The sequence below is a fragment of the Bos mutus genome, chromosome 15, assembly GCF_027580195.1.
Source record: "Bos mutus isolate GX-2022 chromosome 15, NWIPB_WYAK_1.1, whole genome shotgun sequence".
Classification (NCBI taxonomy): Eukaryota; Metazoa; Chordata; class Mammalia; order Artiodactyla; family Bovidae; genus Bos; species Bos mutus.
In genome coordinates this window covers 65,471,890-65,492,119 of record NC_091631.1, presented here as the reverse complement: position 1 = coordinate 65,492,119, position 20,230 = coordinate 65,471,890, and the positions used below count along the sequence as shown (strand labels likewise).

The window sequence follows — 20,230 nt, the reverse complement described above, 5'->3', positions numbered from 1 at the left end:
AAAAAGTGAGCAAACAGTGATAGGTGACTTGATTCCTAACTCTTTTCTAGGATATTCGGAATTTACGATTTGCTCATAAACCTGAGGGGCGAACAAGAAGATCAATATTTGAAAATCTAATGAAATACGCATTTCCTGTCTCTAATAACCTGGTACGAGATTTCTTCTATATTTGAAAAATCTGTATTATAATTATTGGTGTAGTGTAAAGAAACTTGTCTAGGCTATCTAGAATCTTGGTGTTTACAGTCTCACTTTGCCTTTTAACCAGATGTGTAGTTTAGGTTTAATTTAATATATGGGACCTGTGTTTTTAAGGTATAAAGTGAGGAAACTGGACTGATTTCTGAGGTTCATTCCTGCAGATTGACATTGTTTAATTATGTGATCTTTATATCCAGGATGTTTCCGTGATGAAAAGCTGTATGTGAAATCTCCTTTTTAATTGAGAGCTTAGAGTTAAGTCTAGCAATATTAGGAGGAAAGCGTGGATCAATACTTAGAACTGAGTTTCTTCTGCGTGCTATTAACAGTGTTAGGTTTCCTCATTTATTTTATATAATCTAATGTCCAAAGACATTGGTGAACATTGGACAATGGTGGTAACTATTATTTATTCATATTTTAAAGTTGAAACCAGAAGCAGGTAAGCAATTAACTCAGTGGCACAATTAGTAAAGAGTAAAATTTAGAATTGGTTTTGGTTTTCTGATTCAAGTTTAAATGCTTTTCATCATAGTTGTTCCTGCCATTTTGTCCATATTAATGATAAATTAAATTTTCATTTTTGATACACAGATTGCCTGCCCCCAAATAAAAAGTTTTTTCAGGATGTTTTAGAATATGTTGCGTAATCTGTAAAGCTGCTTTAACTGCTGACATCTGTGGTGTCTAATTAATTAATTATATCAGAAGTTGTCTTTTTTATGTAACGTCTTTAATTATTTAGAAGTAAACCTAAAGCAGCTACTGAAGATATCTGAAAGAATTATGGTAATATGTTAGCATTTGATAAATCTTGGTGGCAGGCCTTTGTGCTTTTCTGTGTTTGAAAAATATAAAAAAAAACAATAAACTTTCAAAATAGCAAAACAGAAGCTAAAAACAACAATTTTAAAAAAAGGATACCAGTACAAAATATCCTTTCAGATAAGTCAGTGAAAACTTGGGATATGATAGAGGTACATTTCTGATTCATTACCTTCTTAAAGGTCTTTTTAAGCTGTTAACTCTGTCTACTTTTTGTAGTCTCTTTTTGCTTTTGAGTACAAAGAAGTATTCCCTGAAAATGGGTGGAAGCTATATGACTCTCTTTCGGAGTATAGAAGGCAGGTAAGTACTTAAAAAAAATTTTTTTTTAATATTCTGTATTCTTTAATACAACAAAACTTTCATGAATAGAAATGAACAAACAGCTTTATACAGTTCTGTGGTCTTTTGTTGTTGTTTTTTTAAAGTAATAACCCATAAGGGAAAAAAAATTTTAAAATATACATAGCTGAATCACTTTGTGGTACATCTGAAACTAATTCAATATTGTAAATCAGCTGTACTCCAATTTAAAAAAGAGTAAATAAACAGATATACACATTCAGAAAAGAGAATTATGAGATTAGGAAATGCAGTAGTCAGAATAGAGCATTGGACTCTATACAGGTGCTTTATGGTCTTTGACTTTAAAAGATTAAGAATTAATCTGTTAATTTATTGACTTTTTGCTGGAGAGTTAGGCACTTTGTCTCTGGGTCAACTACATTAAAGTCTGTTGGAGAGGACACTACTTGATGTAGTTTGTTACCAAAGAAAATGAAGATAATCTCTTTTTTCTGTTTCTTGTTTTCATTGAAGTATAATTGACATACAACATTATATTAGTTTCAGGTATATCACGTGATGATTTAATATTTATATGTATTGGGAAATGATTACCACAGTGTCTTGTTAACAGCTCAACTGTGTCACCATACACAGTTACAGAATTTGTTTTCTTGTGATGAGATCTTTAAAGATTATTCTCTTTGCAACTTTCAAATATGCACTACAGTATTAATTATGGTTACCATGCCTTACATTATCCCTGTAACTACATTTACTTTTTAATTGGAAGCTTGTACCTTATGACTTCCTTTACCATTTCTGCCCCCTCCTGACCCCCTACTTCCAATAATCAACCATCAGTCGGTTCCCTTTATCTATGAGTTTGGGTTTTTTTGGTTGTTGTTGTTTATTAATTCGACATGTAAGTGAGATCGTCGTACAATATTTGCTTTTCTCTGTTTTATTTCACTTAATTTACATCCTCAAGTTCCATCCATGTTGTCACAGAGTGACAAGCTCTTTTTCATGGCTGAATAAAATTCCATTCAAGAGCCAACTCATTGAAAAAAACCCTGATGCTGAGAAGACTAAAGGCAAAGGAGAAGGAGCAGCAGAGGATGAGATGGTTAGATAGCATCACCGACTCAATGGACATTAATTTGACCTGACTCCAGGAGACAGTGGAGGAAGAGGAGCCTGCTGTGCTGTAGTCCATGGAGTCTCAAAGAGCTGGCCATGACTTAGTGACTGAACAGCAATATAATTCCATTTAGAGTGGCAGTGATTTCTCTATCTTACTAAATATATGTATACATATGTGTGTGTTTATGTGTGCTCAATTGCTCAGGTGTGTACTACTCCTTGAAACCCCATGGACTGTAGCCTACCAGGCTCCTCTGTCCATGGGATTTTTCAGATAGGAATATAGGAGTGGGTTGCCATTTCCTCCTCCAGGGGACCTTCCCGACCCAGGGGCAAACCTCTGTCTCCTGCATTGGTAGGTGGATTCTTTACCACTGAGCTGCCTGGGAAACCCCCGTATATTATTATGTATATGTATTACATTTTCTTCATTCATTCATTCATCAGTGGGCACTTAACATTGTGTCCATATCTTGGCTATTGTAAATAATGCCGCAGTGACAGGGGAAGCGTATATCTTTTTGAGTTAATGTTTTCAAAATGGAATTGCTGGATCATATAGTAGTTCTGTTTTCAGTTTTTTGAAGAACCGCCATACTGTTTCCCATAGTGGCTGCACCATTTGCATTCCCAGCAACAGTGCACAAGGGCTCCTTTTTCTGCACATCCTTGCCAACACTTGTGATTTGTTCTTTGTTTTTTTATTCTTTTATGATTACGATTCTAACAGGTTTGAGGCGATATCTCATTGTAGTTTTGATTTGCATTTCCCTTACATTACTGATGTTGAGTGTTGTTTCATGTGTCTGCTGGCCATTTGTATGTCTTTGGAAAAATTTTTATTCAGATCCTTTTCTCATTTTTAATTGGAATTTTTATCATTTTTAAGTTCTTTATATATTTTGGATATTAACAGCCTTATCAGATACATGGTGCTCTATGGAACTGGAGAAAATATTTGCAAACCATGTATCTGATAAGGGTATTAATATCCAAAATATATAAAGAACTTGAACTTTAACATAAATGTTGAGACTAAAGATAGAGCATCAGAGTATTCCTTTGTCTTTCTTGTAAATTAAAAGTTGAATTCAGTAATTCACTATATAAAATTTAAAAGATATAAAAGGATATACTTAAAGGAAGGTTTTCCTTCGGGGCCAGCATTTTCCCCAGCTGTCCCAGCTCTTCTCCCTTTAGGAAATAATGTTACTTACCACGTGTATATCCTTTCAGAGATTTTATGCTGCATAGCCCATGGACAGAGGAGCCTGGTAGGCTGCAGTCCATGGGGTCGTGAAGAGTTGGACATGACTGAGTGACTTCACTTTCACTTTTCCCTTTCATGCATTGGAGAAGGAAATGGCAACCCACTCCAGTATTCTTGCCTGGAGAATCTCAGGGATGGGGGAGCCTGGGGGGCTGCCGTCTGTGGGGTCGCACAGAGTCGGACATGACTGAAGTGACTTAGCAGCAGCAGCCTGTATATGTGTGTACATTATTATTTTTTTTTTAAAGCAGATAATAGCATTCTCTGTACACTGTATGTTTCTTTTTCACTTAATACATTTTGGAGATTATACCGTCTCAGAATCATGGGCCACTCTATTCTTTTTTTCTTTGAAAGTGAAATATCGTTCACATACCATAAGATTTTCTGCTTTAAAGTGTACACCCCACTGTTGTTTAACATAGGAAGCTGTGCAGCTGTCACCACAGTCTGCTGCCAGAGCATTTAGGAGACTCCACTTTTGAAGGCTAGCTCTAGCTCTTGCTTAGTTCTCACACTTAGATGTGTGCCTCAGTGCCTTTATTTTTCACTTAGAAGAACTACCTTTAAGGATTTTTTGAGGAGTTAGTGTGATATGCAGGAAGGTGCATTGTAAACCATAGAAATCTATCTAAATGATTATTATTGTATTTATTACATTGTAAAGCTCTAGAAACAAATCATGATTGGTTGGCTTTTTTGTGTGCTCTTGCTGAAACACAAAAGGAAAGTCACATTAAATGCATAGACTTATTCATTATCGTGCCTAAAGAAATTAGATTATGTATTTTTTTAAATGGACAAAACTATGAATAACCATTTAAGTTTTCTGTATGGGAGAATATTCTTTAATTGTATCTTGGCACATGTAGTGATTTACAGAGGACTCTGAAATTTGTGGGTAAGGTAAAGAGAAATCATCAGGTTGCTAAAATGGTAAAAATCAGTAAATAAAAATGAATATTGTCTTCTGCACAAATAATCATAATGGTAGATATCTTGGTTAACAAATTTGTAGAGCACTCAAGTACAGCCAAGGAGAATAGAATTTTATTCTCAGAGCTGAGATGTAACTAACAAGGAAAGCTATAATCCAGTTAATTTGATTATAAATTGACTCTGACAAATGGATACATTAACTGAAGGGCAGTGATTTTGTGGAGAGTAGGATGTATGTCAGAGATCAACAGTTGTCAGTATGTCTTTAACAGTGTCTACAAAGAAAGTATGTGCTGACTAGCCAACTCCAGTTTGCTGCTTGGAAGGCAGTTCCTTTGATGGAGATGGTTATGTCAATTTCTCTAAGAATGAGGAGAACGAGAGCCATTAATGGCTTACTTCAATGATTCTACTCCCACCTAGCCATTTTTCTGAAGTGTGCTGTGTGCTCAGTCACTTGAATTGTGTCCAAATGGTTCTTTTGTGACCCTATAGACCGTAGCCCTCCAGGGTCTCTTCCCAACCCAGGGATCGAACCTTCATCTCCTGTATCTCTTGAATTGCTGAGCCACCAGGGAAACCCATTTTTGTTTTTTTCTGAAGAAGATGACACAATCTCAGTGGTAACAGCAGTTCTCCCTGGCAGTGATTTTTGAAGGATATGGGAAGGTGGTGAGAGAGAGAGAGATAGGAGTTAAATACCTGGATTCAGGGTGGTATACTAGGATCTCAGGAGATCTGACCCTTTCAGCTTTAACTCCATATTTTCTAAGAAAACTTCAAAAGCCAATTTTTCTTCTTGTAGAAGCTTCCTTATGGTTCACTGATTTCTTCATTCATTAATCAGATTCATGTATCACCTAGTGTGTATTAGTGGCTAAAACAGAAAGACACAATCCTGACTCCCAAAGGATACATGTTTAATGGCAGATTCAAAGAAATAAACTAATAATCAAAATATACGGTCATGAATCCTGTGATTAATAGAGCGAGTACTCCGGTGAGAGAACATGATGCCATCTGGAAACAGAAGGTGTTTGGTTTAGGGTGGACTACAGCAAGCACCAGAGAATGCTGCAGAGTGGCCAGAGATCAGTGGGGAAAAGGAGGGGTGTGAAGATCTTTGCCAAGTCCTGTATAGAGTTCTAAATGTATCTGAAGAGAAATAGGTAGCCGTTGATAGTTTTGGGCAGAAGAATGACATGATAACTTTTGCATCTTAAAAGAATTTTGAGGCAGTGTGGAGAATGGATTGCAGAGGTACAGAAGAGAAGTGAGGCTTGAGAGGAGTGAGCAAACTTTTCTGGTGCTTTTGGAAGAAAAAAAATCCTAAAAATTGATTGTTGATTGGATGAGTTAAAGATGGCACTCAAGTTTCTTGGTTCTAGACCATTCAGATATGACCTAAATCAAATCCCCTGTGATTATACAGTGGAAATGAGAAATAGATTTAAGGGACTAGATCTGATAGATAGAGTGCCTGATGAACCATGGACAGAGATTCGTGACATTGTACAGGAGACAGGGATCAGGACCATCCCCAAGAAAAAGAAATGCAAAAAAGCAAAATGGCTGTCTGAGGAGGCCTTACAAACACCTGTGAAAAGAAGAGAAGTGAAAAGCAAAGGAGAAAAGGAAAGATAAAAGCATCTGAATGCAGAGTTCCAAAGAATAGCAAGGCAAGATAAGAAAGCCTTCCTCAGCCATCAATGCAAAGAAATAGAGGAAAATAATAGAATGGGAAAGACTGGAGATCTTTTTAAGAAAATTAGAGATACCAGTGGAACATTTCATGCAATTATAGGCACAATAAAGGACAGAAATGGTATGGACCTAACAGAAGCAGAGGATATTAAGAAGAGGTTGCAAGAATACACAGAAGAACTGTACAAAAAAGATCTTCATGACCCAGATAATCATGATGGTGTGATCCCTCAGCTAGAGCCAGACATCCTGGAATGTGAAGTCAAGTGGGCCTTAGAAAGCGTCACTGCGAACAAAGCAATTGGATGTGATGGAATTCCAGTTGAGCCATTTCAAATCCTAAAAGATGATGCTGTGAAAGTGCTGCACTCCATATGTCAGCAAATTTGGAAAACTCAGCAGTGGCCACAGGTCTGGAAAAGGTCAGTTTTCATTCTAGTCCCAAAGAAAGGCAATGCTGAAGAGTGCTCAAACTACCGCACAATTGCACTCATCTCACACACTAGTAAAGTAATGCTCAAAATTCTCCAAGCCAGGCTTCAACAATACGTGAACTGTGAACTTCCAGATGTTCACGCTGGTTTTAGAAAAGGGAGAGGAACCAGAGATCAAATTGCCAACATCCGTTGGATCATTGAAAAACCATGAGAGTTCCGGAAAAACATCTATTTCTGCTTTATTGACTATGCCAAAGCCTTTGACTGTGCGGATCACAATAAACTGTGGAAAATTCTTCAACAGATGGGAATACCAGACCACCTGACCTACCTCTTGAGAAATCTGTATGCAGGTCAGGAAGTAACAGAACTGGACATGGAACAACAGACTGGTTCCAAATAGGAAAAGGAGTACATCAAGGCTGTATATTGTCACCATGCTTATTTAACTTATATGCAGAGTACATCATGAGAAAAACTGGGCTGGATGAAGCACAAGTTGGAATCAAGATTGCCGGGAGAAATATCAATAACCTCAGATATGCAGATGATACCACCCTTATGGCAAAAAGTGAAGAAGAACTAAAGAGCCTCTTGATGAAAGAGAGTGAAAAAGTTGGCTTAAAACTCAACATTTAGAAAATGAAGATCATGGCATCTGGTCCCATCACTTCATGGCAGATAGATGGGGAAACAATGACAGACTATTTTTTTGGGCTCCAGAATCACTGCAGATGGTGACTGCAGCCATGAAATTAAAAGACACTTACTCCTTGGAAGAAAGGCTGGGACCAACCTAGACAGCATATTAAAAAGAAGAGACATTACTTTGCCAACAAAGGTCCGTCTAGTCAAGGCTGTGGTTTTTCCAGTATTCATGTATGGATGTGAGAATTGGACTATAAAGAAAGCTGAGTGCTGAAGAATTGATGCTTTTGAACTGTGGTGTTGGAGAAGACTTCTTGAGAGTCGCTTGGACTGCAAGGAGATCCAACCAGTCCATTCTAAAGGAAATTAGTCCTGAATATTCATTGGAAGGACTGATGCTGAAGCTCCAATACTTTGGCCATTTCATACTAAGAACTGATTAATTGGAAAAGACCCTGACTCTGGGAAAGATTGAAGGTGGGAGGAGAAGGGGAAGACAGGATGAGATGGTTGGATGGCATCACTGACTCAATGGACATGAATCTGAGTAAACTCCGGGAGTTAGTGATGGACAGGGAGGCCTGGCGTGCTGCAGTCCATGGGGTCACAAAGAGTCAAACACAACTAAGCGACTGAACTGGACTGAAGTTTCTTAATTGAGTACTTCCTCTATAAACTCACCAGTTCATTGTACATTATTTTTTTATTAATTGCATGTAAATACATTTTAAAGATCTCTAATTAAACCTTTCTTTTATTTCTGAAAATAAGTTCGGATTTTACCTGAGTATAAAGTTGAGGAAGGCAAGAGGGAAGGAGATATGTAGATCATAGGTAGCAAGTTGGGGCCAGGCTAAATGGGTTAATACTGTGTAAGGCATTGATGATAAAATGACTAGTGGAAGTGGAAACTCTGTTGATAATATTTACCACATGATTACAGGGAAGGAATTTTGCCTTCTTTTTGATTAAAATTTAGTAAATTTATTTTTACTTTTGGCTATGCTGCGTCTTTGTCACTGGACTCGGGCTGCTTTTTCTGCAGTGCGCAGGCTTCTCCTCGCTGTGGCTTGTCCTCCTGCAGCGCAGGGGCCCCAGGTGCAGGCCTCAGAGCTGCGGCACGTGGCTCCTAGAGCACGCAGGTTCCAGCACAGGCTCAGGGATTGTGGCGCATGGCTTAGTTGCCCCGTGCCGTTTGTGATCTTCCTGGACCAGGGATAGAACCCCTGTCTCCTGCATTGGCAGGTATATCCCCATCCACTGTACCGCCAGGGAATTCTTTCTTTATTTTAATATCTTCTTGGGTGTTTGGCAACAGCTTGAGAAATACCCCTTTGGAGGAGAAGTACTCCTGCACTTTCATTTCAGGTTTTTATAACAATTTTGTGAATAAGGATAGTGAAATTTTTCTTGAGGCACAATGTATTTTATTATAAAAAGGATGGGTTTAGAATTTACATGGAATTTTTTACTACCTTTAGTCAAGTTATAAGCTGTGCCACAATTTCTTCATCTCTACGGTGACGTTAATGAAACCTGAATACAGTAAAGTGTGTGTGTGTGTGTGCACGTGCATGCATGTGTAGGCATAACGCCTGCAGACAGTAAATGCTCAATAAATGTATATATATATATATTTACTGTAATTTGGTTTCTTTTGATTCTTTTTCTGTTTATTGTCAGAGGTAATAAAATTAAAAATAAATGTATTTTCTTAATTCTAAGCACTTACTGTAGTGGCTTTATTTTCTATACTAATGGAGGATGGAAATTTTAAAGTGTCTTATTAAGTAATTGTATATGTGAAGTGGTGTATTAGTTATAAATATAACAAACCTTTAAGGACCAAAGTTTAACAGTTGATGTGTATTAAAAAATAATGTTTTGTTTCTCTTGCTTCTTTTTTTGGGGGGGGGTGGCTTTACCTTCTGTTACTTTCTTGTTTTTCTCATATGTTTTACATTAGCGACATTAATACTGTAAGATTCACTTAATGTATATAAGTGATAAATATGTGCATAGCATTCTAGTGGATGCTTAGTGCCTGCCCTCAGACATTTCTTTGTATAGATGAACAGCAGCACAGTCAGTCATCCAGTCAAACTATATGAGACTGTTCTTTTTAAAGACAAGAACATTTTTATTTTTAGTCTTACTGTTTCCTTTGTTTGATATGTTTAGGACAGACCCAGCACTCAGTCAGTATTTAATGACATAATAAATCTGTTAACATAAAACTGAGTGCCAAATGAATACAGATTTTCTTTGTTATAAGGTCTCATCCTAAAAGCCTGATCACCATAGTCAGACAATAACTATTCAAACAACTTAAAAGATAGTGGAGTTTAAGAGAAGTTGAGTAGGAGCCTTCTGTTGTAATGTTTTCAGATATTTCTCTTAGGCAGTGATTTGTCTTATGTTTATTTAACATGTAGGGAATTCCGAATGAAAGCTGGAGAATAACAAAGATAAATGAACGATATGAACTCTGTGATACCTACCCTGCCCTCTTGGTTGTTCCGGCAAATATCCCTGATGAAGAGTTGAAGAGAGTGGCTTCCTTCAGATCGCGGGGCCGTATCCCAGTAAGTGTGAAGCTGTGCTGAAGCTTCCCCATTGCTTTTGTGCTCCACATAGTGCAGAGGATAATGAATAGGGGAGTGGGTGCGGGATAAAAATAGCTACAGCAGCGGGTCCTCTGTGGGGCTATTAGGGAATGAGTTATTGAGTAAAATTAAAACCAGAGGAAAGACTTACACTAAAGAGGTTTCTGGAGAGTTTGAAATGGGTATAAGAGAGCTGCTCAGAATTGCATGGCTCTTAACTTGAAGTCAAACTTGGCTCTGGTATTATTCACTATTTCTTTATCTTATACAGTTGGTCATAGTGATAAATGCTCTCTTCCTTTAAATCTTGGAATGAAGAAAACTGTACAAATTTGTGATGAATTTCTGTATTCTGGAAAGATAAGTTCTAATAATTTTAGGTACAAAAATGTGTAGACTCTGAACACTATAGTTGGGCATTTTTGCTGAACTTTAAAAATGGAGTTTACCTAAGCTCCCTTTTAATGTATTTTTTCCCTAGAGACAACACTTTTAATTAATGACTCTTCTAAATCAATATCTGATTAACTAATAAGACCAAGTTTTCCACATGCCAGAGTTGACTTGAAAGAAAAATGATGATTTTTTATAGCAGCTTCATATTTCTTTTCATGGTTCGGCTTTGAATCCAGTTAGAATGTAAAAAGAAAGAGTTTTATTGAGTAATGTTTTGGGAAGAACTCTAGAGAAGCATGTCAAAGGGTGTGTTGCCACTTTTCCCCCCATTAAGGTTTTGTCATGGATTCATCCTGAAAGTCAAGCCACAATCACTCGGTGTAGCCAGCCCATGGTAGGGGTGAGTGGGAAGCGAAGCAAAGAAGATGAAAAATACCTTCAAGCCATTATGGACTCCAATGCCCAATCTCATAAAATCTTTATATTCGACGCCCGGCCAAGTGTTAATGCAGTTGCCAATAAGGTGAGATCCTCTTATAGTAATTAAGATTATAGTTACAGTTTCATGAGTTTGTCAGGAGGTAGTTCAGTGGTAAAGAATCCACCTGCAATGCAGGAGACCCTGGTTTAATCCCTGGATTGGAAAGATCCCCTGGAGTAGGAAGTGGCACCCTGCTCCAATATTCATGCCTGGAAAATTCTGTGGACAAAAGAGCCTGGAGGGTTACAATCCATGAGGTCACAGCGAGTTGGATGTGACTGAGCACGCGCACACGTACACAGTGCAGTAGGATGAGTTTAGGCTTTTCATTCGCTAAAGATACAGATTCTAATCCTGGCTCTTTACTTGATAGTATAACTTAAAAATTTTTATTTTTAATTTTATATTGAAGTATGGTTGATTAACAATGTTGTTTTAGGTGTACAGCAAAGTGACTCAGTTATACATGTATCTTTTCTTTTTCAAATTCTTATTCCTATATAGGTTATTACAGAATATTGATCAGAATTCCCTGTGCTTATTGATCCTTATTGGTTTTCTGTTTTCAAAACAGCAGTGTGTACATGTCAATCCAATTTAATTTTAATCTTTTTAGTAACTTTAATTGGCTTATTTGTAAAATGAGAATCATAAAAACTAACAGAAGTGTTTTAGGGGCAAAACTCACCTGATAAACTGTTGTTTTAGGAGCAAAACTCTCCCTTCTCCAAACTGGGCACCAAACTGAGTTTGTGAGACTGTAGTCTGCACAGCACCCTTGTAGGAATCATGCAGAGTTCTCAGTGACCAGTGCTGCCCTCTTCTGGCAGGTCTCTGCCTGTACAAGCTAGTCACACTGAAGACTGGCAGTTAGTTGAAGCAGTGGTCCTGATTTCTGCTATAGAATAAATACTAGCATTGTGGAAGCAGAAATTCTGGTCCACTTGGAAAAATCTACTACTGGAGAAGAAAAGAGAAGAGAGACAGTTTAGCTTTAAAAAATTGCCTCTCAGATAAGACAAAGAAAAAAACCCACACGGCCTCCCTCCAAAATTAAAACACCCCAAATTCTATAAATAAATAAGAGACACACACCATTAAACCTTGACTGTACTTCCAGACCCCTGTGCATATGTGTGTACTCATATATTTAAGACAGAATGGGATAATTGCAACTTCCTTTTTTAATTGATGCTGTTTCTTTCTATGCCAATAAACATACATCTGTAACATTTTAATTGTATGATAACTAGTAACACCAATTGTTTTTGGATATTTAGGTTATTATTTTTTTCTTTTTTTGATTCTTTTTTGCTATTATAAACAATGCTGGAGTGATCATCCTTTAATTAAATTATGGAGCATGTACTTAATTATTTCAATCCTGTTTAGTGTTTTGAGGACACTTTGAATTCCAGGCATTCTCTGTTAAACTGTAAATATTTCCCCTTAAAGGCGAAACAGGACAGTGGACATATGAAATTGGTTCCCCAGGGACTGGTGTGTATTTTCCCAGTAAGTACTTATACCATGAGTTAGTAGGAATGAGACTCATTATCTCGGATGAGGGACTTCCCTGGTGGTCCAGTGGGTAAGACTCCATGCTTCTGATGCAGGGAATGCTGTCCTGTGCTCAGTCAGGGAACAAGATCCCACATGCCGCAACTAAGACCTGGTATGGCCGAATAAATAAATAAAATATAGCTTTTTAAAAAGATGTTATCTAGGATGAGAGGCGTATAAAGCAGAAAAGGGAGTAGGCAAAATGTTATACTCCTTGTAAAATGATTCCCACATGTATTTCACTATGGAAATCTCTTTCTTAATAAAGACTGGTATATTTTATGTATTGGGACATTTTTCTTATCATAAAATGTGTAATAGACAACAAAAATCTAGGAAGGGATAGGCAAAGTAAAGGAATAAAAAGCACCTATAATTACTGATCTTTGATATATTTTCTCCCACTATTTTTTCTGTGTATTAAATATTGATTATTTTGTTTCATTGTTTTTCATTTTTATAAAAAATATTTCTTTCCAACAGGTGTTCTTGAGAAATACTTTAATAGTACTCATCATATAGCTATGTCATTGTTTACTTAATCATTCTTCTAATATTAGATGTTTAATATTTAGTATTTTAAATAATAACTAAAACAAGTACCTTTTGTTGACATTTTTGTTCCCTAGCTATACCATTACTATATCCTAATTTAAAATACTCATATTTTTAAAAGTTTTGCACATATTGCCATTATTCTTCAGGAAAGTTAGTTTAGCAGCTAGATAGATATCTTTTTTCTTGCTGTTTTACTGAGATATAATTGACATGGAAAAGTATGTAAGTTTGAGGTATACAGCATATTGATTTGAAATATATATATATTGTGAAATGATCACCACAGTAAGCTTAGTTAACGTCTGTCACTTCACATAGTTATGGTGTCTTTTTCCTTGTGATGAGAATTTTTAAAATTTACTCTCTTAGCAACTTTCAAATATATGATACAGTCTTGTTGACCATAGTCATCACATTGTACATTATATCCCCACAACTTATTTATCTTTTAACTGGAAGTTTGTACCTTTTGACCACCTTCACCCAATACCCACCTGCTCCATCTCCCTTTTAAAATTTGCAAAAGGATACATATTTGTTGCAACACATATTTTTTGTCTTCATGGTAAGAATATTTTTTATAGCAGTGTGAATATGTGTGAATAGTGTGAATATGTGTGATACAACAATGTGTGAAAGTGTATGAGATGTGTGAAACAGTGTGAATATGTGTGAAATAGCAGTGAATATGTGTGGAACAGTGTGACTGTGACAACTTCTTTTGCAGTCATGAGCCATATCAAGAATTAAAGCTTTACTAGCCACTAAGCCTTCCATGTGTGCCTTACCCCAGTTAGATTTGCCTTCTACCCCTGCTAAGGTAGCCACTACCCTAACTTTTACAGTAGTCATCTTCTTGCATTACTTAATCTGTTGTTACTGAAGTGTACACATCACTGGTCTCTGTAGTTTAGCCTTACCTTGTGAAGATTGTGTTTGTGTGTCTTTAAGCCTCTCTTCATCTACAGTCTTCCCCTTGCGCTTCCCTCCCTGATTCCCCGCTTCTCTCCAGTATATTTTACTGCAGAGTTTCCCATAGTCCATACTTTGCCGATTGTGCTATGGTATAGTTCTTCTGTCCTCTGAATTTCCTTCACATGAATTCAGAGGTTTATTCAGATTTAGGTTCAATTCCTTTGGCAAAGCTGTAGGGGATACATCAGGAGGCACACTATTTGTGGCTGATTCTTCTTTTTGGATATTAGCAACTGATCAGGCTCAATGCTGAGATCTGTTACTTCAGTGGGGTTGCAAAATGGTGATACTCTTAAGTTCATAATTCTTTTCAGCTATTAGTTGAACTCTTTCTAAAAAGAAGCACTTTCTCTTATCTAAATTGTGGTTAATCAGCAATTCAGTTCATATAAGAAAGCCAGGGTAAATACTTGATTCTTTTTCCTTATTTACCAGTTTTCCCAATAATAAATTGACTCTCTACCATCCCATGAGAATGACTAATATTGTAAAGTGTCATTATGCATGCACTGGGCTTCCCAGGTGGTACAGTGGTAAGGAATTTGCCTGCTAGTGCAGGAGGCACAAGAGACACAGGTTCAATCTCTGGGTTAGGAAGATCTCCTAGCGTCAGAAATGGCAACCCACCCCAGTATTCTTGCCTGGAAAATTCTGTGGATAGAGTAGTCTGGTGGGCTGTAGTCCATGGGGTCACAAAGAATTGGACACAACTAAACACATTGATGATCAGTCCCTTAAATCTATTTCTCACTTCCACTTGTCTAGTCAAGGCTATGGTTTTTCCAGTGTCATGTATGGATGTGAGAGTTGGACTGTGAAGAAAACTGAGCACCAAGAATTGATGCTTTTGAACTGTGGTGTTGGAGAAGACTCTTGAGAGTCCCTTGGACTGCGAGGAGATCCAACCAGTCCATTCTAAAAGGAGATCAGCCCTGGGTGTTCTTTGGAAGGAATGATGCTAAAGTTGAAACTCCAGTTCTTTGGCCACCTCATGATGTGCAGAGTTGACTCATTGGAAAAGACCCTGATGCTGGGAGGGATTGGGAGCAGGAGGAGAAGGGGACGACAGAGGATGAGATGGCTGGATGGCATCACTGACTCGATGGATGTGAGTTTGAGTGAACTCCGGGAGGTGGTGATGGACAGGGAGGCCTGGCGTGCTTCGATTCATGGGGTCGCAAAGAGTCGGACACGACTGAGCGACTGAACTGAACTGAAGCACATGTTGTGTTTGTATGTAGTCAGCAATTTCTAATTCATGCAGATAGTATTAGAATTTTTTTTCCACCTTTGATCAAAAGGAGACTTCAAATTACCTCCCGAGTTTGTTTGGCATGACCATAGTAAATAATCTTTAGGCTTCCCTAGTGGCTCATCGATAAAGAATCTGCCTGCAATGCAGGAGACATGGATTTGATCCCCAGGTCGGGAAGATGCCCTGGAGGAGGGCATGGCAACCCACTCCAGCATTCTTGCCTAGAGAACCATGAACAGAGGAGCCTAACGGGCTACAGTACACGGGTCCGCAACAAGTTGGACATGACTGAAGTGACTGAGCCACACACATGGCAATCTTTGCTATCTGGTATGATAAGATACAGCAGAGTCATCAGGAAATCTTGTACGTTTCCTGTCCCAGGCTTGGAATAGCCATCTCCCTAAGAAGTTCTGGTTTCTGTTAGTAGGAGATGGTATTTGAAACCATAATTTGGTGCTAAGGATTCTTATTTGCTACTGGACTGGTCCAATTTCTGAGTCTTTACTGAATAGAATAGGAAATGGATAAAGCCAGGAAACATTAATATATTTTTAAAGATAAAGTACTTCATGAGTTCATACTGGTGCTTTCAGTTTGAATTCAGTGTTAAGAGTTGTTACATGTGTGCATGCATATGTATGTTTGGCTCTTTACGACCCTATGGACTGTGGCCTGCCAGGCGCTCTTTGTCCATGGGAGCCTCTAGGTGAGAATTCTGGAGTGGGTTGCCATGCCCTCCTTCAGCGGATCTTCCCGACACCCCATCTCTTATGTCAACTACATTGGCAGGCAGGTTCTAACATAACTTCTTCAAAATTACATGTGTGACTTCTTCCTTCCCCACCAGGAATGCTGATTCTCAAAGTCAGAGGGAATGATAAGATTTGTTATGTTACATAATTACTCACTTGCTTTATCCTACCGTGGTGCTAGAATAACAGTGTTACTAGTATCCCCAGTACATTTAGGGAAAAATTTTTTTGGACTTGCTCCCATTGTAAAATACATGTGTTGTATTTACATTGTCAGAGTAGGTAGTCTTTACACTCCCTTCTGTACACTTCTCCCTTTTACCTCTGACTTCTAGCTGTATTTTGTGCACACAACCAGTTCTTATGTGGAAGTCTTTAGTCTTTTTCTTCTGTCTGAAGTTGTTCTCTTCTAAATATTTCAGCAGAGCTGATAGAAACAATATTCTGAGTATTCACCTGCTGATAGCAGCTTATGAGGGACTTCCCAAGTGGAGCAGCAGAAAGAATCTGCCTGTCAGTACAGGAGGCCCAAGAGACGTGGGTTCGATGCCTGGGTTGGGAAGATCACCTGGAGCAGGAAATGGCAACCCACTCCAGTGTTCTTGCCTGGAAATTCCATGGAAAGAGAAGTCTGGTGGGCTACAGTCCATGGGGTCCCAAAGAGTTGGCCACGACTGAGCATGGACACGGGCTGGGGGGAGCAGCTTATGTTTCTTATATTTATGTTGGTTTTCCTGGGCATAAAATTCTTGGTTCGCATTTGATTTTCTTGAATGTCTTAAAATTGCCTTTTTTTTTTGTCATAAAGTTCAAAGTCTAATCATAAACTAAATTTCTTTTCTTTCTGAGTCACTCTTTTTACTTCGACGTACAAAGAATTTTCTCTTTTGTTTTTCTTTGAAGTCCAGTTATTTTGCCAGAATATGTCTTCATGCTGTATATTTTGGGTTTATATTATCAGGTATGCATGTGTGCTGTTTTCATTGGGAATTTCAATTTAAAAGCATCATGACTGTTTTCTTTAATCATAGTTCTTAGTATTTATTTCATTTCTTTGTTTTGGCTTTCTTTTTCAGGACTGCTATTACTCCTGGGTTGTCTCTTCTTTGCCTCTCTTCATCATTTGTCTCTTTCTCTTGAATCTTTTTTATGTCTTTCTAATTCCTTTTTTTTTTTTTATATTTCACTTTTCACTGTTTCTTTTAATTTAATATCCACTGTATTCGTTTGCTCTTGAGTTTCTTCTAATTTGGTCTTCATTTCTAATTTTTTCTCTTTTATTTCTATTTGTTTCCTAGTTCTTTCACTTAATCTGTGAGTTTCTCTAATAACTTGTCTGTTAGAATGGACAGAACCCTTCTCGGTTTCAGCTGCACTTCTTAGATTGACCTGTTCTTTCCTGTAGTTCTGGAGGAAGAGAGCTAAAACCAGGAAGCAGAACAATAAAAACTGTAAGACTCTCTTGTGATTCCCTTGTTCTCTAGTCCATCTTATATGCATTGCTTCCTTCTGCATTTCCTTACGCATTCACTGATAGCATCGAGATCTTGTGACTGTTGGCGGCTTTGGGGTTTGCTGGAATGCTCTGTCCTCTAGTTCTGTCTTCAGTGATTTTTTGTGTGTCTTCGGTTTTACTATCTAGTTGCTCTGTTTTTAAATAATACCAGTTGTATTGAAATATAATTCACATGAAATGGATTCTTAAAGTATGTATTTCAGTGTTTTTAGTATATTTTCAGAGTTACATGACAACATTTGACGTACTCATCAAGTTCTACGAGTCTTGATTCCAGAGCATTTTCATCCTGTGTTTTCGTGACAGGCTCTGTGTAGTTGCAGTATGGCCATGTTTCTAGGATTTGTTGCAACACATTTGAATGTCCCTCTGCCCCTGATGTGAGCTGTCCCTACTCTCCAGAATAATCCTTGTTAACAGGGATCTAATGAAACGCTGTTAATTTTGTACTTGTGCCCATCTTGACTCTAAACCATTTCCCAAGCTGTCAGTGTCAGAAAGGAAACTTGAACGTCTACTCTTCACTAATTTGTTGTTAGTTAAGAGGTAAGTTTTATTGTTTTCAAAAATGTGATCTCTTAATTTTATATAACTACAGTGACTGTTCCAGTATCTTCCTAATTTTTTTCCCATTAGTGCTCAAAGAGGTGTGATTTTATACCTGAGATAAGAGGCATATTTTATCCAAAAGGCAAAAGAATATTTTATTCATAAAACAGAGAAAGATTCAACCCAGAAAAATTTGGTTCTTCTTTCCAGCTGTAGCTTACTGTGAACACCAACTATTTCTCATTCTATTCTGTAGGTGTAGATTTATCTCTTTGAAAATAGTGGTAATATTCTGTAGTACTCTGTGCTTTTATATTTGTTTTGTCTTTTTATTTAATAATAATTGTGCAGTTACCCTAGAAGTCAGTCACCGTGATTACAAAGCACTTTGCAAATATTAAGATGAAGTGAAGAAAAGCATGGGTCAGGTGTAAACTAGACAGATGTCCCTGCACATGGAGCTTCAGTCTTCTGTATGAAATTGTGTTTTGGTAGGACTTGAGATATGGATAGTGAAATTACAGTGCTTTAAGTACCTTCCTATATGTTATCATATATAATTTTAATAACAGCAACAAGAGGAAGTCAGGTGAGCATGTGTATTCTTGTTTTATGAAGAACGTGTGGGACAGCGTGGTTGTGTTAAGTTGCCCTGAGCCAGCCACATTTTCCCATGGAGTTTCCTGTCCATCAGACACATGTATCAGCTTTGATGCTTTTGGGTAATTTATGTTACTCTTTCAAGGATGTCATCATACCATGAATATGCATTCATTTTTTATTTCGTGTGATGTTATTTTTTCAGGCAAAAGGTGGAGGTTATGAAAGTGAAGATGCCTATCAAAATGCAGAACTAGTTTTTCTAGATATCCACAATATCCATGTTATGAGAGAATCTTTACGAAAACTTAAGGAGATTGTGTACCCCAACATTGAGGAGACCCACTGGTTGTCTAACTTGGAATCTACTCACTGGCTGGAGCATATTAAGGTGGGTATATGTTACTATTCTTTAAACTGTTAGAGACTGTCACACAAGGACTTTCTTTGCCCGCTTGTGTGTTGGCTCTTACAACTGAAATCAAGATGAAAGTACCTTTTTAAACAGTGAAAAATTGATAACTACTTTGATAATTAGAACTACTTTTAAGTTTTGGTGTTTGAATGAATTAGGTTTCTGTATTATGCATTTGGTTCTGTTGTACTTTTTTTCCCCTTTCTTTCCTGCTGCTGCTGCTGCTGCTAAGTTGCTTCAGTCATGTCTGACTCTGTGCGACCCCATAGATGGCAGCCCAACAGGCTCCCCCGTCCCTGGGATTCCCCAGGCAAGAACACTGGAGTGGGTTGCCATCTCCTTCTCCAATGCATGAAAGTGAAAAGTGAAAGTGAAGTCTCTCAGTCGTGTCAGACTCTTAGTGACCCCATGGACTGAAGCCTACCAGGCTCCTCAGTCCATGGGATTTTCCAGGCAAGAGTACTAGAATGGGATGCCATTGCCTTCTCTGCCTCTCTTTCCTATCCTATCTGAATCTGCCCATCCTTCAGTTCCCAGTTCACTTCTTTGATAAAGTCTTCCCAGATGGAATTCATTTCCATTTTCTCTGAGCTTTTCATTTTACTTTTCTTTCCAGCTAATCAGATGCTCCCATGTACTTGATTTAATTACTTTTATGTGTCAATTAATGTAGATTACTGATTCATGGAGAGTAGGACAGGATAAATCATATTTCTTCTTTGTCCCCACAGGAGCCAGGGTAGCACTATATATGATGTAAATAAATCAGCCAATAAATAATTGTTACATAGCTTTTGAAAACCATTCCGGCCAGGCACATGAGGTGAAGTAGTTAAATGAAGGAGACTGTATGAACCTCAGCTTGCCTAAACATAACGTTTGAAGCACTAAACATTATTTCAGTTATTATAGTTATAAATATTTTCAGATAGGTCTGAATTTCAGTATCATAGCTTACCAAAATATATATCTCTGTATATTATATATAGATCTCTATATAATATATGAGCACATATATTAATATTAGGAAATAAATGGAAATAGGATTTTTCATGTTAAAGAGCAGATTATACTCACATTAAGAGCTCTAAAATTAAGAAAAA

General features: G+C 37.6%; 1 protein-coding gene across 4 annotated transcripts in view; it reads left to right on the top strand.

Moving 5' to 3' along the window:
- The window catches only part of MTMR2 (myotubularin related protein 2), a 110,344-nt gene that overhangs the window by 77,165 nt on the left and 12,949 nt on the right, over nt 1-20,230 (top strand). For all 4 annotated transcript variants that reach the window (XM_005899500.2, XM_005899501.2, XM_070384300.1 and 1 more), the window contains 5 exons: nt 51-152; nt 1,249-1,332; nt 9,894-10,043; nt 10,795-10,983; nt 18,918-19,103. In XM_005899500.2, the coding sequence (XP_005899562.1) occupies nt 51-152; nt 1,249-1,332; nt 9,894-10,043; nt 10,795-10,983; nt 18,918-19,103 (711 nt within the window). The remainder of the gene's footprint in view (nt 1-50; nt 153-1,248; nt 1,333-9,893; nt 10,044-10,794; nt 10,984-18,917; nt 19,104-20,230) is intronic.